The 25,871-nt window shown below is 35.6% G+C and overlaps 2 protein-coding genes across 2 annotated transcripts; both read left to right on the plus strand.

The window, feature by feature from the left end:
* The first annotated feature begins 827 nt into the window (after positions 1-827).
* Positions 828-20,905, plus strand: LOC110728579 (phospho-N-acetylmuramoyl-pentapeptide-transferase homolog). Its single transcript, XM_021908217.1, has 9 exons — positions 828-1,439; positions 3,294-3,368; positions 3,495-3,721; positions 6,909-7,356; positions 7,486-7,550; positions 8,207-8,400; positions 16,677-16,885; positions 20,414-20,613; positions 20,703-20,905. The coding sequence occupies exons 1-8, from the start codon at positions 1,317-1,319 to the stop codon at positions 20,594-20,596; spliced, it is 1,524 nt and encodes a 507-aa protein (XP_021763909.1). The 5' UTR covers positions 828-1,316; the 3' UTR covers positions 20,597-20,613; positions 20,703-20,905.
* A 2,697-nt stretch (positions 20,906-23,602) lies between these two features.
* LOC110728654 lies at positions 23,603-25,396 on the plus strand. The gene is made up of 5 exons (XM_021908297.1): positions 23,603-23,972; positions 24,089-24,249; positions 24,338-24,686; positions 24,773-24,932; positions 25,009-25,396. The coding sequence occupies exons 1-5, from the start codon at positions 23,603-23,605 to the stop codon at positions 25,394-25,396; spliced, it is 1,428 nt and encodes a 475-aa protein (XP_021763989.1).
* Positions 25,397-25,871: the final 475 nt, after the last annotated feature.

Raw genomic sequence — 25,871 nt, forward strand, 5'->3', positions numbered from 1 at the left:
TGGGAAATACATAAATAACCGTTGTAAAACGGCTAGTATTTTCTGATTGGTTGTCTTGCTGCCAGCTGCCACGTGTCGCGTCCTCATTCGCCAGCGAACTGCACGCGTCAGCTTCCCTTTTTTTTTTTCTGATACTCAAAACGACGCGTTTTGAGGCGCGCCTTTGAGGCAGCTTCATCAAAACGCGTCGTTTTGATGTTAGAGTCAGCTTTTTTTTTTATTTTTCTGACGCGTGTGGGGCCCACTTGCAACACTGTTCATGGCAAAAAATGCTCAACTTTTGAGCTTTTTAATAAATGCTCATGAGCATTTTTACCTATTTTTCATTTTACTCACCATTGTGAGTTGTGAGCATTTTTTTTCCTCACAAAAAATGTTCATGAGCTAAAAAAAACTCTCACCATTGAGAGTGCTCTTATACATAAGCTATTTTTATATGTAGTAATTAGTATAATTGATGTACAAGAAAAAAATACTATAGGAAATACAAGAATACAGTACAACAGGACGATGTACGAGCTATTTTAGATTTTTAATTTTTTTTATAAAAGAAAGAAGATTAGAGAACGGTTGTCTTTGGTGATAGCTCTCTTTTGTAGGAGTTATATAGAACAGTTAGGTAGCCTAACCGTTCCCTTTTCCTTCATTATTTTCTAAGAAAGGAAAAGAGAACGGTTATAAATAAGAACTGTTTCTATTGCTCAACATATAGAACGCCTCTCTTAGGCGAATTATATACTTTACCCATCGTTTAGCAGAAGAACGATTCTAAGGCGTTCTATAAAGCCTATTTCAACCGTTCTCTTTAGTCTTTTTTGTAGTAGTGGTGGTTATATTTATCTGACGAGTGATTAAGTTTTTGCTGTTTTTAATTTTTTTTGGCCGGATTTAACCCCCAATCACCAAACGATGAAAAAAAAAAAAAAAAACTTAATCACCAAATGGTGAAAAGCACTAAACATAATCATCAATCTTATACTTAACTATGTTCTATAAAATCAAATATAATACTTAAAATAAAACGGAGGGAATAATAAAGGGTAATACTATAACTCGTCACCTCCAAAAACGGGCATAGGCGGAGCCTGAACACGTTGAAAAGTGTGCCAAAAGTACAAGCAACCGGCCAACTACCGCACCTTCCAAAATCCTTTCCATTCTATTGGACTCCCTTTCCTACTATTCTTCTTCTTCTTCCTCTTTCCTTTCAACTAACCACTTACCCTGAACAAAGTATAAACCCCGCTCATTTTTCATTTTTTCAAATTCAATTCTACTTCTTATTTTCCAATTTCAATCATATTAGTCAAATAGTCATGCAATTAGATTCTTCTTCAATTCTTCGATTTCCTCATGATTTGACGCTTTTTCGATCGCGCAATTCTCCGCGAATTACTAATTCCTTTTTGTTTTCTTCTAATCATTGCCGTTGTCGTCAGGTACATTCATGTTTTGAATCTTGAATTCCATTTTATTTAATTGCATGTTGATCTGCTGCTTCAATTTCATCCGTTATAATTTGGGTGTGTTGCGAATTGTAATATACTGAGGCATGGTTTTAATTTTCTTTTTTGAATTTATTTTTTTAGTTTAATTTTTTATTTATATTATTGAGATTAATATGAGTTTTTTTATGGATGAACGCAAAAGGCAAAAATTTAAAAATTTATGATTGGCTGTTATGATGGTCACTTTATGTTTTGATGTCTTTACTCGTGCAATGTACGGATTATGATTTGTGTACATGAACTTAACGTCTCCGGTGCCAAAATTTGTTATTGGCTTAAGGCGAGTCATGGATTGTGATGAATTCTAATTGTTTGAAGTAATTAAATTTGTAAAAGAGCTTATTTGATCAAAAATTTGAGTTTATGCTTTGATTCTAAGTTTAACAAATACTTGTATAGTTGTATTTAACTCGTGCAATGCACAGATTAATATACAAAGCCTTCACAACTTCGGTGCTAAACTTGTGGGAATAGCATTGTGTCGGTGAAGGAGGAGAGAAATTTATAAAGGATATCGTGAGGAAAGAGAAGATGTTTAAGCTATTGTAGTCTCTGGCCTCTCCAAATCATTATGACGATTGCGTATGATGATTCATGTTAGCCGACCCCAAATCATTTTGGGACTAAGACTTTGATGATGTTGTTGTTGTAGTCTCTGGCCTCTCCATTTAGGATAATTCAAGTGTGTCTTCTTTTGGGAACAGCGATGAAGTTGTTGGGGAAATAAGAGACAGTGGAATGTGAATTGATTTGATAAGATTGTTTGTTGTGACCATTGTATAGAGACTATTTTGGTTCTTGCTTTTCTAAAACCATGGAAGAGAATGAATCTATCTACCTAGTTAAAAACTCAAACCAGGCCAATAACACCAAGTTGCCAAGTTTCTTCCCCTTTATTAATTCAATATATGTAGTGATGTTTCTTTCAAATTTCCCATAACTCAAAACTGAGTATCTTTTATGAATATATCTCAATGTTCACCTTTCCTCCCCCTAATACTTAACTTTGCACGTAGTAATAGAATTCATAATATTTATTTTCCCAGATTTACTTTATACAACCTATGCATGCCAAAAGGCTAGTGGAATTAAAAGTGTAAGCCCATGGTTGAAGGTTTAGTATATACTTTGATTTTAACTTTAGATTTAAAATTAGCCTGCTACTTGACAAATCACTGACAGTCTGACACAACAGTAATTACTAACCCACATAACTCTTTACCTCTCTCAGTCTCTCATCTTGCTTTGAGAAGCTGCCCCAAAAACCACATCATGACATCAACTTCAGAGGTTAACAATTAGACGACATATAGCAATCAATTCTACAATTTAATACCTGCACTATTTTTTTTTAATCAAAATATTGTTACTTCACTAATTACTAATTTTATAATATCGTAAATAGTCAACTTGTGATATTCTTCCTTTTCATTATAAGTTTAACAGTCAAGTTTCCTTGACTGGATTTTCTGATAGTTATGTCATACGTATGATAAAAGATTCAAATGGGATTTTGTAGATTTTTTTATTGATGCATACTATCAATTTTTTTTAAAAATTTGTAACAATGGAGAATAAAAGAAAGTAATGGTCAAAAGCATGTCTTAGAAATCATACATAAATAATTCTGTGCATGATGTGTATGCAAGCCTGCACGGTACTTCTGGTAATGTATTTATGGCCCTCAAAACAAAAATTCTTAAGATCCACAATTGTCGCCTTGTCATGTGTTTTATCCAAGTAAGGATCCTGTAAATTATACTAGTTTTTTTTGTCAATCAACAGTTACGGAATACTAGTATTTGGAAGCAAGGATACAATTTGAAGCATGATGTGGTTCAGCTTAGGTCCATGGATGAGGTATTTAGTGTTACTCTTTCGTTTCAAAGTCCTTCTGAATGGTGCTAGTATGGCTTGATGACTAGAGCAGAGGACTCCTTTTGATAGTTTGTGTTTCATTGATAAATTGCATTTATTATTTTCTAGGATTCTGTAGGTATATTCTCATTTGATGACTGGGGAAACATTGAGGGCACTAGTGACTACATGATTTTCTCAAGTGATGGAGAAGATAGTGATGGGGAGATTCTGGTGACACCCATGAACGATGTTGATATGCCAAGAGTTAAAAGGCAGTTTGTTACTGCAGAAGATGCTTTAACAGCCACAGCTTCTAGGCTTGCCTTGCTTGGGAGAATGCATAAAAAAGACAGGTACAGAGCCTAGTATCATTCTATATCAATCACCAATAATATACCCTTTTATCAGGAGGAGAAGGATTGGGCCAAGTAATAACAAAACCACCACCACCACCACCACCATGTAGTGAGAGGGCCTGTTAAAGTGGGGTCAGTTTATGATTTTTGCATATAACCAAGGCTCTAGGGGGTTTCTACGTCTTTTCGTTCTTGGGCTTCCTTTTCATTTAATAATTTGGAACTTTGGATTTAAATATGTAATTTTAGCTTTAAGGAAAAGAGAATTACAATTAATGAGGCCTTCAGGTCATGATAGAAATCCAAAGGCTTGGTAAGGAGGACACTGATTAATGCATTTTTTTTTGTAAGTGACTTACAAAGGAATTGAAAGGCAATTGTTGAAGCAAATAGGAAGGGACCAAATATTTTTAATCCCTTTTTCTGGGTGGCTGCAGTTGGGATTGAGAGTGGTTGAGTACTTGAGTGTGTGACATTTTGATACTCTTGTCCTGGAGTACCATGTAGGAGATCTAGTTAGTCAGAGTTTAGCGATTTATATATAGACACAGTTCACATTGAAAATCTAACTTTCATTCATCTTTAATTAATCCCACCTTTGGATTAATTCAAAATAAATCTAACTTTTGGGGGATGTATTCCTTATTTCCTATAATAATTTTATTTCCTATTAAAACCTGATTGTACTTCTAGTAAATGTCCAAAAAAATGCATTCCCTCCGTCCCATATTAGAGTGTCTATTTTTGCACGATCTTCTAGACACACCTTTGACCATTTATATGTTTAATTACATATTAACAACAGTTTTAAAAAGTCGATATTTTTACACTACAAAATGAGACGAATCTAACGATGTCTCATAGGAATATAGGATTATGTGTTGCATATATTAATGATAATCTTTAGTCAATTTTCTAAAACATTGACCAAGAAAATAGAAATAGGCACTATATTATGGGACGGAGGGAGTAAATCTTGGATCACTTGTAATTACTATCTGTACATGAACGTTGAACTCCAAAGTTGGGTTTATTCAGAGTTATTCGGAAGGTATTCAGATGTATTAATGGTGAAAATTTTGGATTTGTTATGCTATATTCGTACAGATGAAGCCATGAGGATTATCTTCTCTAACAGTTTCTTTGTTTTGTGACTGTCTGAAAACTGGCTAGTTCAGAAATTGACTGCCCTCAGAAACTTATTTGCTCAAAGTTTTCATATCTTGCTATGGTGCCTCATTTTCATGGTAATTTTGTTTTCCTCTTGCCAAAAGATTCCAAGGGAAAATATCAGCTGAAAATTTAGATGTATCATAACTTCCATCAAGTATTAAATATAATTTTATGGGATAGTAAATTCTTAAAATTGGTATCCATTAAAATGACCTGACTGAATGTGAATCAGTGTTGCAAAAACTTGCTGCCGACATTTCAAACTTATCTATAACAAGTTCCAGCAGTCCCTTGCTCAGAGTAAAGATAGAGAAAATATTTTTTTGTCCTGTGTGAAGACCTTGATTTTAGGTCTGATATTTTCTAAAATTATATACCGTATGACGAAATAAATATTATATCTAGATCAGTCTTGGGTATACTTGAAGGACCATGTCATCATCCTCTGTTGCCAATAAAGTGACGTCATTTTCAGTTGCAAAGTAGGAAGATGGAAATAGGAATTTGGACATGTTATTACTTAAATATATTGTGTTATTCATTTGAAAGTGGGACTCTTGACACTTTTTCCAATTTTAATTCTACAGACCATATGATGACAGTTAAGTATTCCTTTAAGAGTATTCTTGGATACCCTAGAAGGACCATGTCACAATAATCTAGGGTTAATAAAGTGAAAGCATTTGGGTTGTGTGGGTTGGGGTATGGGGGAACAAGGGGTAGAAAATTATGGCAAACGGAAATTAGAAAAAGGTGATTCAGGTGCATATGTTTTTCATTAACTAGTTGATAGAATAATTATGAATCCTTTGCAAGGGAATGGAAGGAAAGGATCATGGTTGGAGAGTACTAGAGATAGAATCTTGGTTCATGTAGGCGACCCCATCTTTGGGATTAAGGCTTTGATAGTAGTTGTTATTTGTCATGAACTGATACAGGCCATACAGCTTGACAGTGATTTAATGCGAAAAGAAGGTGATTATGATTGGTAAACCAGAAATGTGAATAAGTAACCAATAAACACAAGCATTCAAGAGGTTTGCACTCTCCCATAATGCAATGTAAAACTATAAGAGAAGTCCATAACATTGATCATGATGAGCTCTTTCTAATTTTTACTTGTTTATAGAGCAAAACTCACTGTATGCTTTCTCTCCAAGCTGATCCTAACAAATATATTATGAGCTTCCATATAATGCATCTTCCCTTAGGCTGTTTCAACGACATTATTCTTGGCATAAGATTATAATAATTGAATATGCTGCAAAATTTGTCAGGGCCCATCCATCTCCATTAATCTGGTCAACTTATTCAATATATATGTTGCCACCTCATAATTTTTGGAAAAGATGATTCCGAATTTCATTCTTCTATTTCCTTATATACCTCATGAACTTATCTATACATCTTAAGGAATAACTTGGTGTTGTGCACCCAATTGAAGAATACAATTCAGTTTCTCTTACCACAATGGCTTTCTGTTTTTTAGGATGTTTTGTGAGTTTCCCTGCAGAGGTAGGTCAAGATGTCACCAAAGCATTTTTATTCCAAAGTTTCAGCTGAACCCATATGAATAGAATGACAGAAATTGCAATGGCCTCATATATACAAGTTTTTCTTATCAAACTCTGTGAAATAGGATTGTGAAAAAAATAGAATTGAAATGGTTTACAATGAGCCAAGTTTTGTTCTGTTTGGGATCTTGTAGACATACTTAGATTGGATTCTGTATCTATTTGGCTAGGGGACATCACCATGTAAGGAGCCGTTAGCTGCTAACAAGTTGAGATCAGAGAAGTGACAGTTTATAATGCACTGTCAAGTGTCAACGATTGAGTGATTATCGGGGTTTATTTTTTTAATTTTTTATTTATTTTAAATGCGCTTGGATGTCCCTAGGACTTAAGGAAAGCAATTGAAATCATATTTTTGTTTTTAAGGGTTTGTATATGACAGTGATTGTGACCTGAAGCTGCTCAGTTATGCTGATAGATCTTTCTTTTGGATGCAGGATTATATATGGCTTTGTTAGCAATTTTGGACTGATCAGCTTCTTGACAATATGCCTGGCATTTGTAGACTGGCGTGCTTGGCGCATTGTTAGACAACCCTTGGATGCCTTTTACTTTTTGTCACCCTTTTTAGCCTCTGCATCTTTAGTAGCATTTGCAGGCTATGTCTCTGTTCCAATACTTAAAATATTTAATATTCGTCAGAAATTTCGAAGGAAATGGCCTTACAAGTATAACTCTAAAAAGGGAACGCCGACCATTGGTGGAGTGTTTTTCATACCCATTGGGGTTGCCGTTGCTAAATTTATGGGTGGTTCTTCAACCGAATCTACGGGCATTTTATTAGTGACTCTGGCATATGCTGTGATTGGTCTTTTTGATGATACAGTAGGCCTTATTAAGCCTCGTAATTTTGGACTATCTAGAGGGACAAAGTTTTTATTGGAGGTGAATACTTTAGATGTTTCTTTTTTTTTTTTTAATTGTTTTTTCATTGAAGTATCATGAATGTCCTCTTTTTGTTTGGCTATTCTGCATTTTGGAGATCGCTGTTGGTCACACGATTTTCTTCCACAGGTGGCTGTTGCAGCATGGTTTTCATTTTGGCTGTACACCCAAAATATATCATCACCTTACGGCATGTATACTTTCTCATTCTAGTCTAATGAATTTTTAGCTGATGGCAATTTAAATATTTTCTTATTGTAAAAGTTTCGAGACTAAGCAGTTCCTTGGATCATTTTATAGATCTGTGCAAGTTCTTTTTTTTTTTTTTTCGTTTGTCCACTCTACATAAGTATTTAATGGCATGATTCTTTAGGTGAATCAGTTGCACTAGATATAAGCGACGTAATGGCTTTTTTAATTATAGACATTTACAAAATTTGGATTTTGTAGGTATTCACGATTTGGTATAACTAGGATCTAGTAAGCATGAGTTATTTGGAAGATAGCACATCCTATAATAATTGAACAATTGATAAATTCATGATTAGGAAATATTGTCAGAACTTTAAACAATGTATTTGTGTTTACTATTGTTTAAGTTGCTGTTTTGATGATCATTGAGATTTTATTGAGAAAAATTGAATATCCAGTTTTGTACAATGATTAGGATCATTCATGCTACTGAGTCGATATTACAGTTCCCTTGCAATGGGGTGTGCTTGTGAGCATATATGAAGCTTCTGTTCTCATTGGTGATTAGATGTTAGTCACAAGCCTTTTCTTGCAAATTGTGCTTTTATTTTATCATATCCAACTGATTTATTTTTCTGTTTGTTGCACTGAGATGCAGGAAAATGCTGGTCCCATTACCTGCACCTGTTGGCCTTTTGAATCTGGGAGGATATTATCTGTTGCTGACTGTATTTACATTTATTTTGATGACCCGTGGTCATAAAATTATTGATGAACTAGATGGATTTGCTGGAGGTGTTGCAGCATTGGCATTTGTTGCGATGTCTGTAGCAGTGCTTCCAATTTGTTCTGGTGAGTATTCATATTTTATGTTGTAGCAGAGCCTTATTATATCAATTACGGAGTAAATAATAAGAAGAGATTTATATCATGCCAACAAACATGCATACCTCATTTTTTTTTCCAATTAATTATTACTCATATGTTAGCCTCTAGTCTATTTTATTTTTTTTCCTCTTTCATGGTAATTTAAGTACCACAGAGAATCAGGTCAATCTTTATTAATCCTTTGCTAGATTGTGGAGACAAATTTATTAGTCTCCCTCCCTCCTCTCTCTCCCTACCTCCGTCCCTCCCTCCCTTTTGCCTAGTTAAGTTAAATGATGTTTCCTTAACTAAACCCTTCATGTTTTTATAAAATCATATTTACAAGTCTAAGAGTGTATTTGCCTTGTTTAATCTCGAGACTTCCAGGAATTTTTGATGTTTTCTGCATATGCCTAGGTTTCATTCCATGGTTTGTTTAGCTGAATAGCCTCATTAAAACATCCCTGCCGCATTGGCATCCTGCCCTTTGTCAGCTCATAAGTCTCGTGACGTGGATTTGAGTTGCTTTGGTCAAATCTCAAATTCATTATTATTGTTGACATATCTATATGTTATTTTGGGTTGGTTATATTAGTTATATGACTATTTTACTATAAGGGTAGTTGAATAGTATAGGAAACTTGGCGTGCAAGGAAGCTAAAGCTTAATTTTAGTATAATTATGATAAGTCATATCTTGTTAATGTTTTATGAGGAGTCCTACGCAGCTTTATTAGTCCCTTTATAAGGATTAGATTTTTTGTGAGTAGAAAAAAGATACTCCCATGCTGAATTCTAGTCCAATTAGTTAACACACTTTCCATATCGGGTCATCCCTATTTACTAGATACACTTCTATTTTTTTGTTTTTCCTAAAAAGAAATATTCTCATCAATTTTATATTATCTTTCATATGGGTCCCACTTTTTTTTCAACTATGAAAACAATTAAGAAATTTAACCCCCCTTTCCAATCGAAGTAATGGTCCCCACAAGTCCACTACCTACTAACTACTCCGTCCGTCCCATAATACATGAGACGTTGGACTTTTTTTCACTATTCATGCATTAGGTTTCCTCATAAAAAAAAAAAAAAAGGTTTGAACATAAATTTATAATAACATAATAAAAATATATTTTATCATAAAATATGTTTTTAGATAGGTTTTAATATAAAGTTCCATAATATAATTTTTAAAATAATTTTCATTAATATTTAATTATATAAAAATAAAGTCAAACTAATGCATTGACATGTGTGCAATGTTTGACTGTGTCATGTATTATGGGACAGAGGGGGTACATAAAGAAAATTATGTCGATTAAACTGTGTTTAATGTTACTCGGACTCTTCATTTTGCCTCAAGTACTCTTGTCAGACCCTCGACACTTGGACACTTTATTTTACTTCAAAATCTTAGAATATTTTCACAAAATAGCCGAGTCAGACACTTGGATCCGTACCCGTGTCAAACATGGGTACCCGAGTCCGAGTAACATAGCCGTATCAATTAGATCTTTGTTAAATTACTTTAGGATTTATATTGCCTATATAAAATGCCGTAGATTGTAATTAGGTATTTTGAAGAGCTGTTTAAGCCCAAGTTTTTATGAAAACTCAAAATCTCAATAATCTCAGCTCTTCAAAATACATAAAAACTTGGGCTTCCCACTTATGGGATTAAGGCTTTGATTGATTGATAAAAACTTGGGCTTGTGAGACGCATTTTCATGAGAGTAGGTGTGATTCTTTTTTTTTTTTTTGAAAAAATCAAAAAATATTATTAATAATAGACCAACCACCATACATCAACAGGCTGCCAAATCAAGCAGCAACAAAACCGAGCAAAAACAAACTCAACAACACTATCGATACATCAGTTTCTTGAACCAATCTACATTTCTCCTACTGGTTTTAGCAGGCATGACAAAATCAATTCTATGCCTAATATCAAACAAAAGCTCCTTGATAACACTCTCAGGTCTTCTGATACTCTTATCCCAAACAGCTCGAGTTCTCTCCTTCCAGATAACGTACAACATACAACAGCCCTGCATACTGGCTCTGAAAAACCTGTCTTCTAAACCTTCCAGGAATCTGCCCTAACTTGTTATTATAGTCCAGAGTACTAGGAGTACTAGGAATCATCTGAACTTGAAGGCTTTGAGCAAGGACCTTGCTGCAATTCATGGAGTAATCACGACCAAAGTACAAATGCTCAACTGTTTCTTCAGCATTATTACAAAGAGGGCATTTAGCATCAGCACTCACTCCAATCCTGTTTCTTTCACTCTGATCTTTTTCCAAAGCAAATGATCTTGTGTTTAGGGATAATAAATCTATTCTAGACCCAACTGCACCGGGGAACCTCATCATGTTTCTTAGAAAGCCATTTATGGCCACTAGCAATATTGTAACCCTTCATATTCTCCTTCTTGGTATTCCCTGTGTATCCACTCTTTAGCTGATCTTTAACCCACCAAATCTGTTTCCTGTTCCAGCTAACATTATTAGGGCACTCAAACCTCTTCCAACTCTTCCCTTTCTGATACAAACCATTTACCCATCTTAACCATAAATTGTCGTGCTTCTGAGCAATTTTCCATATCTGCCCAAGAGCTGCAATGTTCCAGATCTTACAATTATGAATCCCTAATCCTCCCTGCTTCTTACTTCTACAGACAATGTCCCAGGCAACAGGAGGAGACTTAGTAATTTCTACATATAGCAACCTCCCCATCTATCACACTTTTAGACAACAAGAAGATAGTAACCCAATAAATGTGCATAGACATCAGAACTGAATTCACTAACTAAGCTCTTCCAGCATAAGATAAAGTCCTGCAGCCCCAAGCCGTAATCCTACATTTTGTCAATGTAAGCATTTGACAGTTATCTACTCATCTTTAGCCAGCTTTTTAGCACTCACATTGATACCTAGATACCTGAAAGGGAGAGAACCCTCCTTAAAGCCAGAACTACTAATAATGTCATCTTTTATTTCCTTCTCTACATTACAGCAATAAATGTTTGACTTCCCTTCATTGGCAACCAAGCCAGAAGCAGCTGCAAAAGTAGCCAAACTTCTAAGAATAAGGACAATAGAGTCTTTATCACCACTGCTAAAAATAATCAGATCATCAGCAAATACCAAATGATTCAGCCTCAAGCTTTTACATCTAGGATGGAACTTAAACTTCCTCTGCATCCCAACTTGACCCAAAATCCTAAACAAGTACTCCATACAAAGAACAAAAGGCAAAGGAGACATTGGATCCCTTTGTCTCAGCCTCCTTTTTCCTTTGAAGAAACCTGTCAAACTCCCCTTTATAGCCAAAGAAAAGGAGGTAGAAGTTACACAACTCATAACCAGCATAATGACTTTTGTGGAAAACTCAAAGCCCTTAGCATTTTTTCAAGAAACTCCCATTTCATAGAGTCATAAGCCTTCATATCTAGCCACTATATCCTGCACAATGCGCACAATGCTTATGTTCTGAACAATTTGTCTTCCTTCTACAAACCCAGTTTGGTTCTGAGAAAAAGCCACGGCAAAAACTGTTTTCAACCTATTACAAATCAGCTTTGTAATGCACTTATAAATCACATTACAACAAGCTATAGGTCTGAACTCAATAACAGAAGTAGGATTATCTACTTTAGGGATTAAGGTCAGAGTGGTACAATTGATCTCTTTCAGCATCTTATTTATCCATAAACTGCAAATTAGCATGTCATTTCCTCACCAATAATACTCCAAGCATGCTTGAAAAAGTTGCTACTATACCCATCAGGTCCAGGAGCTTTATCACCGGGAATAGAAAACAAAGCCCTCTTCACAACCTGTCTACTAAAAGGGGCACACAAGAGCATAGCCTGATCATCTGAAAGAATATTCCCATGCTGAACAATTTCTTCCTGCACTTTCACCCTATCTCTATTATCTCTCCCTAGGAGAGACTTATAATAGTCAACAAATGCATTAGAATTCTTCTCAGGAAGTCTGTCACACCAATTCCCAGCATTATCAGTAATTGCAATAACCCTTGACTTATAGTGTCTTTGCTTCACATAGTTGTGAAAAAAACTAGTATTATCATCCCCAACTTTGAGCCAATTAATCTTAGCTTTTCGGCTGAGAAAAGAATAATACTGCTTTTCACCAGATTGAAATCCTGTAACAGCTTCCTCTTACTTACCTGAGCATTCTCATTGGCCTGATCATTCTGCAAAACATGCTGAACATTCTCAATCTCTTGTTTGAGCTTCAGATATGAACAATCTTTTCTATGCAACTTTTTCAAACCAGCTTTCAGTAATTTAAGCTTTTTCACCACTCTATACATATGCACTCCATGAATATTGGTATCCCAGGATTGCTGGATAGTAGACAAGAGATCTGGGTGCATAGACCACATATCAAGGTATTTAAAGGTCCCTCTCTGAATCTGATTAGAGCAATCTAACTGAATAAGAGCCGGGCTATGATCAAACCAGGACTTAGGCATGTAATTCACATAGGATTCAGGCAGAGCATTAACCCAACACTCATTAACCAAGGTCCTATCAATCCTACTCACCACCCTTTGACCTCCATCCTGCTTATTAATCCAGGTAAAAAAGCATCCTACTGCCGAACATAATCTCTAAACTGCACAAGTTCAGTATGGGTTATGGGTTTCCCAATTCTATCTTCATAGTTCAGAGGACAATTAAAATCACCCGAAACCATCCAAGACCCCTTCATAGCTGCCCCAATGCTACAAATATCAGACCACAAAGCTTCTCTCTCTTTACAGTCATTCATAACATATACAATAGAACAAAAGAAATCCATCCTCAAGGCAATATTAGTAACCTTTAGATGAATAAATTGAGTTGTACCCATAAGCACCTGCACCTAGAAGAGAAACTAAGGAGGCCAGCCACTAAAATTCTTCCACCTTTAATCAAAGAAAAATTTGAAGTCACACACCAACCTTGCAACATCCCAGTATAAAGTCTAGGAAAATTACTGGGTTTTACTTTAGTCTCCAAAATACCACACAAACCAATCTAGCATCTAGTTTAGTCCCAAACATCTGCCCTGCACTACTTCTATGCTTAGAAGTAGCTCTAATCCACCCCTCTTGTTTGTCATAGTCCTGCTCACCTCCCACCTTATCAGAAGGTTTAACCACTTGCTGCTCTTCTCTCACTGGTAACTCTTTTGGTCTCCAAACTTTCTTGACCTTCTTGCACATGTCTTTTGTATGACCCATCTGTTTACACACATCACATCTAACAGGTTTCCACTCAAATACTACTTTCATCCGAACAACACTGCTAGTCTCAACATGAACTCAATCCATTCAGGAAAATCTCCATTAATATTCATTTCAACTAGAAATCTGACATAATTCACTTTCTCCTTCATTTAAGTAGCATTGTCAGGCCTAATTGGGATACCAACTAAGCTAACAATCTTCTCTAGACAAGATTTCTCCCAATATTTCAAAGGTAGCCTATGAATTTGAACCCATACAGGAACCTTAGTAATGTCCTCAAAATTCAATTCCATTCCATCTTCCCATTGCTTCATGAAGATCGGATGATTATCAACCATTAAATGGGCAGAACTAAGAGCTTTTTCCTTAGATTCAGCATTCATGAATCTAATTAGAAATATTCCGTGTTTCAAGGGAATCACCTTATCAATATTCTTCACTCCCCACATTCTCTTACAAAAACCCGTGTTGTATTCACAAAAGGATTAGCCCCAAACACATAAGCAACAATACCCTGATTTCAATATGCAAGTTCATCAAAAACATCATCCATAGACAATTGCAACAAAGATTTAACAGCAGAACTTACTGGATTAGCATGGCGCTCTTCAGCAATCGATACTTTGTTTTGCATAACCTCTGTGTCAGCTACCTCCATTACCTCTTCCCTCGATTTCATCACATTAATAAAATCCTCTAAGTTTTCAACCTCGTCAAAATTTGGGGGTGGAATACCCACAAAATCAGTCTTCGATTTTTCCTTCGATTAAGCTATCAATCGATTCGCCTCTTCAATCTCATCACCAAGATCATTCTTATTCTTCCTTCCCCCCTAGTTACCACCTTCTTCGATTTCTTTTTCGCCATGGCAGAAAAAAGAAAAAATGTAGAGAGAGAGTTTCTAGAGAGAGTTTTTTGTAGGTGTGATTCTTATTCACCCTAAATTGGTTAATTGGTAGAGTAAGAAGTTTGGTTCTGTGGTTTTAGTTTTAGTTGATCCTGACATAAGAGAGACTAATTAATATCACCTCATGCTTGTGTAGTGTTTATTAGATTAGTCAAAGTTTGTGTAGCAGGTAAAGCTACTACCTTAACAATGAGGCAGTGTCATTCCAAAGAAAAAGGCGTCAGGTTGTTCATCTTTTAATGCTTGGTTGTGACAACTATTTTGAACTGCATAATTTCTAGTATTTGAGCATCTTCCTCCCGTGGGACTTCTTAACCCCTTGGTTCAAGGAGAGGTGTATTTGCCTTTGGGTCTTCTTGATCCTATATGTCTTTCTTTTCTTTCCACGTGGTTTTCTTAGCGTGAGAGTTTTGTACTATGGACTTGTATCTTTTGGGTGTCAATAGTTGGTCCCTCCATCCTAGATTAGCTTGGACACTTATCATGACACATTCTTTTAGCCTTTAGGTTATTAGTTTTATGATTATCAATTGTTCTTTTATTGACAACTAAAGGAGATAGTGGGATATAATTTTATTGAATGCTCAGTGATGGGAGAGTGGAGTATCTTTTTGATTGGATGCGAGAGAATGTAAGATTCTAACTTTATGTAGTGGAAAAATATATGTATTAAAATAATAGTGGGTCTTTCCAAAATCAGTATTATAAAAACTAATTTGAGAAAGATGACATACATTAGAGCACTTAATTCTTTTCATGGGTCATTATATTAAGGACTCTATCTGATAATTTGGAATTTCCCTTTTTGCTTCCTTGTTCATTGCTATGAACTTTCTGAAGTTGGTTTTCACTTTTATCCAACACTTCGCCTCCTCCCGTTCAAAAAAGTACAAGGTGCATTGAGGGTCGGAGGCTAAATTAGAGCCTTATGTACATCAGGCACCCTTTGGCTCTTTTTCCTTGGATTTTTTTTATTCATTAAAATTGGTGATAAAAATTGTCAAAGGCTCCCAATTCTTTAGTAAGATCATTATAAGTTATAGCCATAAATAAAACTATAAGATTACTAAGATAAAGTTGTTATGTTATATTCTAAATACACAAGATAATATAAAAGCCTTCATGGGTCTTTTTAATGTTTGTGCCTTATTGCATTGGATGTGAATTGGGCTGCATCCTTTTGCCACTCTCTCAGTTCGTAGGTTATTTTTTTCATTAGACGAAAAACCAATATTAACTCAAGTTTGCCTATTTTCTCCAATTTAGCCAAAGTTGCTTAACCTAGGTCAATTTTGAAGGTTAATCTGATGCTCCATTTAGTCATTTTGGCATTGCTAAAGTTCAATCCACTAATAAACCTAGCAATTTCCTTAACTGATTAGGCCCATTAAAAACAATTATGTGCTTCAATTCGTTTGGTACTTGAGGATTTTGTCTACTACTACGTAGAATTCAAATTATTCAAAACTTCTCAACATAAACAATAGGGTGAATTTTTATTTTATAGTTATTATAGGCCATAAAATTTCACTCTATATTCTCTTTTATACATACTTTTATGACTTTAATAAACAATTATCCTATAACCTTTTGTACTCCATTACTTAAAACAGACATCTACTATGAGGAGTCAATTGTGGTTAATGCTGTGGATTTGATGGAACTAAGTATATCCTTATGTTTGCCAAGTATTGAGCAAAATTGCCATAGTGGCGAGCAAGTTATTTTCTTATCGCTTTGTTCGCTGTTTATGTCAATTCCTTTTCACGAGATTAAATGGTAATGTGTATATTGCTTGTTACTTCTGAGACAAAAAGAGTACTTGAGTTTCACTGCTTGTGACTTTCATACAAACACTACCATTTCTTCACCTACTTAAGAGCCTTGAAACGGTTTTCCCGGTGTAGTATTGCTTGACGCATGTGTATATTGTATAAAATTATATGAACTTGTCATTTATGATTAACTCATTGCTGTCAGCTTGTCTTTTGTGGAAATTAAACTTTTCGATGAACATATAATTACATTAGAATTTAAAAATATAAGCCATTCAATTCTACTTCTCATGAACTTTTCTCTTAAAACTAGATGTTTCCGTTTTTGGAACATCAATGGCAGGTGCTTGTGTTGGTTTTCTTTTGCACAATCGCTACAGAGCATCTGTAACAATGGGTAATACTGGATCCTTGGCGATAGGTGGAGCCCTAGCTGCGATGGCTTCATGTAGTGGCATGTTCATACCCCTTTTCATTGCTTCAGGAATTTTAGTCATTGAAGTGATTGCTGTGGTAATACAGGTATATGTTGGTTAATTTACTTGGCTTTGATGTTTAGAGTTTTTACTTATAATATGCTGTTTCATAACATCAATTTCAAAAATTATATAGTTCTTAATCTTCTTATTCTGTGGCAAATACTTTTATCATTTATGTCTGTGCTTCTGACATAATAATGTGAGCTGAAAAAATATTTAAAATATTCACCTATAATCATATCGTACTGAGGCTCTTCAGGCAAATCTTTCCCCTTTCTTTTTCTTTTTCTTTTTCTTTGTATTTGTTTTTCATTCTTCCGATTAAATGTGAATGTTGTACTTGATTATTCATGTGTTTATGGCCTATCATTATCACACAAACTCATTATATGGCGTTTATTTAAGTTATCAAATGATTATAGAAAACCATGGATAGGGTAGAAAGTGGTTGGTTTAAATGGTTGGTGACTACTAAGATTCGCTGGTCAATGGTCATTTGAACATCCTTGAGCCATTATTCTGTTGCCAGATATTGATGCTCTTAATGCATGATGTTAGAAAATATTTAATGTATCTTCACACCCTCCCCCTCCCCCCCCCCCCCCTCTCTCTCTCTCTCTCTCTCTCTCTCTTTGAAGCAGAATTGGAAATTAATTTGGAAAAGGGTCAAAGTCACTCTCTTTCTTTATTTTAGGTTTATAGCCATCTGTTGGACCAAAAAAATAAGAAAATGTGTATGTAGTTGGAAGTCTTGGAACAAGAAAAAAACACATCTCATGGAGATTTTTCCAGGAAAGATTTGAACAAATTTTTTTTTTATTTAGATGGGCGAATAACTAAATTTCACTACAAAAATGTAGAGTGAGATTTTAAATAGGCAAGGATTCAAAAAATATGGTGACTAAAGGCAAAAATAATTCCTTAAGTCCTATGTAGGCTATGTTTCATTGCTTCATCTAATGCCCCCTTTGGATGTGTTGTTATGTTTATCTCTTTATAAGTTAATGTTTTATCGCTATAACTGGAGTAGGTCTATACACATAGCACCAAAATTAAGTTATTGGTTACTTCATTGAAATTTGACTGAATTATCTTTTATATTATAAGGAAGAATGCATTTATAGTGGAAAATGTAATTGCATGGCAATTTTAAATTAGCTCTCGACATGGATCAAATAGGTTTTGCTTGACTATTGATTTCAAATAGTTGGAGTGTTTTGTATAAATTTTGCAAATGGATTAAACAATACTCGTTTAAAAAAAGATAAAAAAAATTAAGTGCATCACTTCCTTTTATTAATTTTTTTTCATTTTTCTCCTATCATGATCCCGACTTATTTCCTCACTCCCCTTTTTTCGGAACATATTATTAACTTAATTGTCTTTCTTATATTTTCTAATTCCCAACAGATTTCTGTTTACTCTATTTAACTCACCCTCCTAAAACTTTTCTACCGTCAAAGTAATGTAGTAAAAAATAAAATGAAAATGGAGTATATAGTTATTAGATCAAAGCCTAGAACAAATATCTTGTTTGCATTTTTATAGATTATAAATGGGTTATTACCACCTTAACTTTTGGCAAAGCAGAGAATTTGAAAAAAGAAATTCCTTTTAAATTATTAAAACATCTTCATGGATTACCTAAATTTGACCTCCTTTCTAGTTTGTTAAATTCTTCAAAATGATTTACTAAAATGATAGGTTATGGCTGGGTAAGGTTCTTACAAAACTCTTATGGCTACACATTGGAGGATGAGTGATATTTCTTTCCATCATTGCTTGGATATTTCATATGGAAGGGAGTACACTTCACAAAGCAAAATTTAAACCTTAAATACCTTTATTTTAACAATGGTTACAATATAAAAAAGTTGATATTGTGCAATTATATATCTAGACGAATCTATCAAGGCTTCACCATGACCATATTTTTCCTTACGCATGACTCATAATATGTGATTGAAGAGAAGTGTGTGAGTAGTTTTAAAAGTGCAAACATTGCAATCTTAGGAATGGAGGAAGTAATATCTATTGGGGGAAAAAAAATCACGTATTAGATGTCATTGATTTACTTGTTTTTCTGCTTGTTTTTCATTGTCTCATGTTTGATGATGATTTCTTTCTACTCCCTTCATTTTCCTAAGTCTTACTACAATACGCAAACCAAGAAAAAGTAGAAATGGGGGACCATGCATGTGGGTACTATTTATAGAGGAGAGAGAAAGAATATGAGTTTTATTAAATATAATTGGGCCCCACAAAGTAGGGTTTTATATGAATAAAAATAAATAAAGTTTGTCATAATGGGAATAAAGTAAAAGTGAGTAGAACTTAGAAAAACAGATGAGAATGAAAAGTGAGTAACACTTAGGAAAACGAAGGAAGTATTAGTCTAGATGAATAAAGTTTATATTTTGTGTATATGTGTTAGACATAGCTAGTCGAAAAGTCTAACACGGGGTTAGGGCCAAGGAACAAGGAGGGTTTCAATTTACATGAGATTTTGTAGACTTTATATGAGAACTGCAACAAAGTACGAGTCAAAGTTATAAACCACACAGCCATGAGGCCTGTTTGATATTCGATGTAGTTTTGCGAAGTCTTCTTGTATGCAACTTTACTTTTTTTAAAATTCCACTTCCTCAGTTTTATAAAAAAACTAATAAAAAACTAAAATAAGATAATAAAAGACTTTGAACTATTCTAAAACTAAATTTTACCACACTAATGCATGATAAGAATATGGTATCATGCAAAATTTTGTTAGATTAGTATCAATGTTGATTATCAAAATAACAATTTTCATAAATTATTAGTCAGATATATTAACTATTTAAAGTTGTATATTACCAAACGTAAAAATCAAAGTTTTATAAATCGTTAGAATATGCCTTGAATATGTTTACCCCTACGGACGATCCTCGAGGTTTTACGCTGTATTGTGATTGTGTTTTGTGTTTGGGCTTATTATGTTTTCGATTTGGGAATATTATATGAACTCCTTAAGTTTTAACCTAGATATGGAAAATAAAACTTCATCTTACCTACTCGTGAATGTAGCTAACAATCTAACATATTGTAAATGAATTACATAAAGCTTTGTATTTTTGTTGTTTGTTGTTAATACTACATTGTTATTGTCTCTTTATTTACATACCTTGATATGTTCAGATTATCTAGTTCATTGTTCTTGATTTTGCTTTCACTAATCCGAACAATTTGAATCTCTCCAAATCCATATTGGATAACTGGTTGTGCATGTTCAATAGGTTTATAAAATTAGATACTCGCAAAGCTTAAGCAAGTTCTTTATACTTGAAGAAGTTGCTTCAGTTATTCCATCTCAATTGGCATAGTAGTCTCTCATCTTTAACTTATATGTTTAGTACTTTGTAAGTGGTGATGATTATGAAACATTTAGGTTTCAGGCATCAACTTTTAATGTGTGTGTGTGTGAGTGTGTGTGTGTGTGTGTGTGTGTGTGTAAGTGTTGTTTATTCTATAGGAGCTTAGTTTCCAGGCAATACAAGGAGCTTTGGCAAGATCTCTGACTGATTTTGTGTTTCAGATATTTCCTTTCAGGACGGCTGAGAGCTTACAGGGGAGAGCACGTAGTTTTTTCCAAGTACCTCCTTTGCATCACTACCTCGAATTATACGGAATGAAAGAACCATCGATTGTCACTGGTGCATACTTCATATCAGCCTTCTTGGCAGTTCTTGCAGGTTATGTGGGTCTTGTTTCAGCATAGCTTCAACCAGGTCCTAGGTATACCTTATTTTTTGTAAAGGATTTCATTTACTTTTCTTATTCTTTGGTCTCTCCCCTGATTTACATTCTGTGAATGATGTTTATAGCATATTCTATGTTCAAGATGTGATGCGGGTTGCTAACATCTAGGCAGCATTTTTAGGGTTTGCCATAGATCAGTTAGAATGATATTCAGAAATTTGTAAGAGATACTCTTATGTATTCGAATTTTATGCCATGTATGGCTGGCTACTTTTTCTCCTTGGAATGTAACTTTAAATTGTTGCATGATGAATTGGTGACATAAATATTTGATGCTGTAAAGGGTGGACAACATGTTTCCTTTCGAAACCGATAACTGTCATATGCCTCCCTGCTTCTAACCTTCCTTTCCTTTTTTGAATTTATGTTTGTATTAATATGTGCAAAAAACAAGCGATGCTTGTATTTTGGAGATGGAGGGAATATATGCATCGAGTATAAGAGCATTTTATAGATAGCTATGATAAGAGACATCTAACCCCGTTTCTGGTTGGTCTAAACTTAAAAGTGATTCACCCCCTTTAAATGATCGCTTATGTACTAATGTACATAAGATCAAATTCCATTATTAGCACTTTTATTGTCATTTAATTTTTGTAAAAAAACGTTCACAAATGGGTGATTTTTTAGAACACGTGAGAGCAAGGTACCGCACTACCACGTGACAGGCAGATAAGCTTTTAATACTTTGTGGAGTAGTATGGAGCAATAGACAGAATAAACTAAAAGTCCCTATAGATGTTTTTAGCTTGATAAAAAAAGATACGGTTATTTCATGAAATGCCACTAAGCAATTGCGAAATTCACCAAATGCCATGAACCTTTTCAAAATTCACCAAATGCCACTGACAAATAGCACATTGCACCCCGTGCCATTAATGAGGTCTGGAAGTTAGTTGGTAGTTACTGTGAAAATACCATTTTGCCCTTTAATGTGTTTAATGGTGCCATAAAGTACACTAACTCTCTGATTACCCAATTTTCAAGTATTCATGTTCTTCAACAACCTTGTTCTTCCTTAACCTCTCCCCTATTCTTCGAGGTTTCACCATCATTCAAACCTTCAAATCTAAGAACAAGGAAGAAGGGTATTGTAACCACTAAACGTCCCTCGCAACAAGATTCAAGCTTTAGCTGTTGTTGATTTTGGGCGAACCAAAAAGCTGTCACAAGTAGTGGAAGAAGTAGAAGGAAATCGCGAGTTCTGAAATTTTTTTTGAGGCCTTGGAGATAGCACGCAAGGTAATAATCTCTCTATTGATCTTCATTTCGCGTATTGGTTCTGGTTTTTTGTGCGAAAATTGAGTTAGGGTTAGGGTTTTCTCAAATAATCAGTGTAATGTGTTTATTTGAATTGACCTTTTTTGAATTGTTGTTAAAAATCATGTTCAAAACCTTATTTGTGAGTATGAATCTGGCAATGTGTGTATTGGTATGTTAGGGTTTGTGTTTTTCCCAGTATTTGAGTCCTAAAAATGAAATTTTGCGAGTTAATCAGGATATTTGGCTTGGTATGTGTTTGTTGATATGAATGATGTGTGTTGATGTTCAGTAAAATAATATGTCATTTGTTGTTCATAGGATGAGTACAGTGTGGCTTGATGTCCATTACAGAGATCAGGACTTTGATGTGATGATTGAGGATACTGACAGAACTAGTCTAATGGACTTGTATGAGTTCATGTTTGAGGATTCTGTCAAGCAAAATGTGATCCTCCCTAAATACTTTAGTTTGTCTGTACTGCCACCTAGAACTAATAGAAAGTTTGAGTTATGTGGGGATAGTCAAATGCTGAAAATGTGGGAGTCATATGAGGGTAGGGAAACAATAGAAGTGTTCTTAGAGGAAACGGATAGTCCTAGTTTGGTGTTTAAGGATGCTGCAGCAAGTTGGGAAAAAAAGGTTAAGGCAATGGCTAAGAAGGAGAGAATGGATCAGGAAAAGGCCCAGAGGATGGCCGAAGAAGAGGATCCTGAGAGGGAGCTTATGGAACAACGACGTTTTAAAGTTGCAGTTGAGGTTCCTATTGTTAATGTTGATGACTCAAATGTTGAGTATGTAAGAGTGTTTGACACTCCAGTATCTGATGAGGTTTTCCCTGGGGCATCTCAGCCTGAGCCTGAATAAAGTACTCAGCCCTCAACTCCACCTAAACAATCTCAACCAACTTCTCCTATGAACCAGCCCAAAACCTCATGTTCTAGGAAGAAAATGACTCCTAGGAAAAGGAAAGTACACCAAAAAAAAAAAAGGCCAACTCAAAGATCCCAACCTTCTCCCTGTCCACAAACGTCCCAACCTTCCCCTCAACCACAAACATCCTAACCTTCTGCTGAACCAACACCAGTCTCACCACCAGTTTCTCCTAAACCACCGACAACACCAATTGTATCTCAACCCCAACCTCCATCATCTACAGCAGCAAAAAAGGGAGGTAGATCAAGACCCGAGGGATTTAGGTCAAAAAAGAGTGCTTCAAAAAGGGGGGAAAGTGTTACTTTAAGGAGATAAAAAAAAGGAACATAGCATCAAATGTTCATGTAAGTGAGGAGAGTTCTGATTAGTCTGGCAGTGATGGTGATAGTGAAGATGATGATTACATACAATCTGGGCAGTGAAGAAGATGATGATGAGGCAGATATTGGTGACTTCATAGAAGAGGAGACAGAAATAGATTGCCTACATGATGACATTCCTGACAAGAAATTTCAGGATTACCTTGATGGCAGTTCAACCATGGATAAAACCTACAAGAATGGTAAAATTTGGAGCTATCAAGAGTTTGGATCCATCACATTAGAGCCATAGTTGATATTTGGAGACGGACAATCATTTCTTGATGTGTTCAAGGACTATTGTGTACAGGAAGGGTTTGGTGTTTATGTTGAAAAGAGTGACAAAACAAGATTGATAGCAAGGTGTGCTATAGAGAATTGCAACTGGAGGATTCATGCCTCCACAATAATGGACAAGGTTAGCTGGGCAATCAAGACTTTGACAGGGGAGCATAGAAGTTGTGGGAGGTTGGAAAGAAACCCAATAGTAAGTTTTGAGTGGCTGTGTAGACATCTGCAGTCAGACATTGAAGCCAATCCTGATATTCCAGTGGAGTCTTTACAGAGAATCTGTACAGAAAGGTTTAGGCTTGAAGTCAAGAAAAGGCTATTGTACAAGGTCAAGGCAATGTCCAAGGAGATCATCCATGGACATTTTAGAGAGGCATACTCACTGTTGCCTAGGTATGCTGAAATGGTGAAAGAGACTAATCCAGGTAGTTATGCTCTTGTGACATGGGATGAACCTACTGCAACTGAGCCTCCAAGATTCAAGGCTTGTTTTTTTTTTCTTTTGCTGCCCAAGTCAGGGGATTCTTGAGAGGCTGTAGACCTTTCATTGGCATTGTTGGGGCCCACCTAAGTGGAAATTTCAAGGGAATATTGTTAACTGCAGTTGGGATTGATGGGAACAATGAGATTTTTCTCATTGCCTATGGAGTGGTTGGTTTTGAGAGTATTGACAGCTGGGGCTATTTTCTGAGGAATTTGAAATGCCTTTTTGAGAAGGAAGGGTGCAGGAAAGATGATTGGACCTTCATTTCTGACAGAATGAAGGTAAGCCACCTGGAAACTAGTTTATTACATGTGATTTACTATTTTTTCTTATGTTCAACTCTCAGCCATTAAACTATTTTCTTTGCAGGGTGTTGACACAGCAATTTATGAAGCATTCCCCAGAGCAACTAGAAGAGTGTGTTGCCAGCACCTGTACATGAACTGCATGGCCAATGGATTCAGTGGTTCAGCCTTTCATAAGCTTTTTAGGATAGCAGCTGATGCATACAATGAGTATGTATACAACAAAGCAATGCAAAAGATTCAAGAGTACAATCCTAAGGTTGTTGAATACTTAGAGAGCTGCACTGAGATCTGGTCAAGACATAAGTTTGATCCTGCATTGTGTTGTGACCATAACACAACAAATTTCGTGGAGTCTTTCAACTCATGCTCCAGGCCCTACAGAGATCTACCTGTTGTGAAAATACTTGAAGGTACTCACTTCCACTCAATAACAACTTGCATTAAGACAAGTCCCCTGTTTCTTGTTTTCATAATGTCTTTGCATACTGTTTTGAAGCTATAAGGCAATGGGGCATGAAGAAGATTGGCTCAAGGTTTGACAAAGCCCTAAGCATGGGGGATATGGAGCTGACTGAATATGCAGCCAAGATTCTGCAAACCAGATCAGATGAGTCTAGGTTGTGCTATGCAACCCCAGTGGTGGTGATGAGTTTGAGGTGAGAGACCAACATGTGCATTTTCCCATCAAGCTGAACACTGGCAGTTGTGGTTGTGGGAAGTGGCAACATTCAGGACTCCCATGCAAACATGTACTAAGGGTGATTTACCACTAGAGGCTGCAACGTGTAGACTTTGTAGCCCCTTGTTTCAAAGGGAAGGATACAAGCTAACTTATGCAGAGCATATGCACCCAGACCCAACTCAATGGCCATCACTGAACCTGCCTAACATAATACCACCATTGGTGAAAAGAGCTGCAGGGCGACCAAAAAAGCAAAGAAGAAGAGGGCCAAATGAAGCAAGGAAAGGGAAGAGGCATTCAACAGTTAAGTGCAGCTTATGCAATGAATTGGGGCACAACATGTTGACTTGTGCATCAAGGAAAAAAAGCGCTGCAACTGAAGCAAGCACATCAACCACCTCCTCTCAACCCAAGAAGAAAACAAAGAAAGCAGCATGAATGCACAACCACTCATGTTTTTTAATGCACAGCCAGTTTATCCATGTAATTTTTGAACATTAACAGTGTAGTGTGTGCTGTGTTATCTAGTTTCTTTTGACATAGCCTTGTAATTTAAACAGGAAGCAATCTTTTGGGAACATGATTTGAACAGGAAGCAATATTTTGGGCACATGATTTAATTTCCCTCTTTGTTAAATTTCATTGCAATTACAATAGTTCACTTCATCATTACAATCACCACTATTACACACATCAGTACCCCTAATTTCATAATACAATCGAGCACTTTTTGCTGTTGCTTGATTTTCTTCTTCAATTGTTTCAATTCTTCATGCACATTGCTTTGTCCTGAGCCATCCCCTTGCATAACAGCTTCCCCTACTCTGACTTCCCCTGCTTTGACCTTCTTCATGCACCTGAACCTTGCACCATTTGAAGCTATCACATGAATCACACTTATAATACAGCCTTT

Source organism: Chenopodium quinoa, unplaced genomic scaffold (assembly GCF_001683475.1).
Source record: "Chenopodium quinoa cultivar QQ74 unplaced genomic scaffold, ASM168347v1, whole genome shotgun sequence".
Classification (NCBI taxonomy): domain Eukaryota; kingdom Viridiplantae; phylum Streptophyta; class Magnoliopsida; order Caryophyllales; family Amaranthaceae; genus Chenopodium; species Chenopodium quinoa.

What these genes read in the sequence shown, in the direction of transcription:
- LOC110728579 (XM_021908217.1), top strand. Translation starts at nt 1,317, where the DNA reads ATGCAATTAGATTCTTCTTCAATTCTTCGATTTCCTCATGATTTGACG. An exon ending in GGACAAAGTTTTTATTGGAG is followed by an intron (nt 7,357 to 7,485) that starts GTGAATACTTTA and finishes TTTCTTCCACAG; the next exon opens with GTGGCTGTTGCAGCATGGTT. An exon ending in TGATTGCTGTGGTAATACAG is followed by an intron (nt 16,886 to 20,413) that starts GTATATGTTGGT and finishes TTTGTGTTTCAG; the next exon opens with ATATTTCCTTTCAGGACGGC.
- LOC110728654 (XM_021908297.1), top strand. Translation starts at nt 23,603, where the DNA reads ATGGACAAGGTTAGCTGGGCAATCAAGACTTTGACAGGGGAGCATAGA. An exon ending in GCCTCCAAGATTCAAGGCTT is followed by an intron (nt 23,973 to 24,088) that starts GTTTTTTTTTTC and finishes TGTTAACTGCAG; the next exon opens with TTGGGATTGATGGGAACAAT. An exon ending in TGTTGTGAAAATACTTGAAG is followed by an intron (nt 24,687 to 24,772) that starts GTACTCACTTCC and finishes ACTGTTTTGAAG; the next exon opens with CTATAAGGCAATGGGGCATG.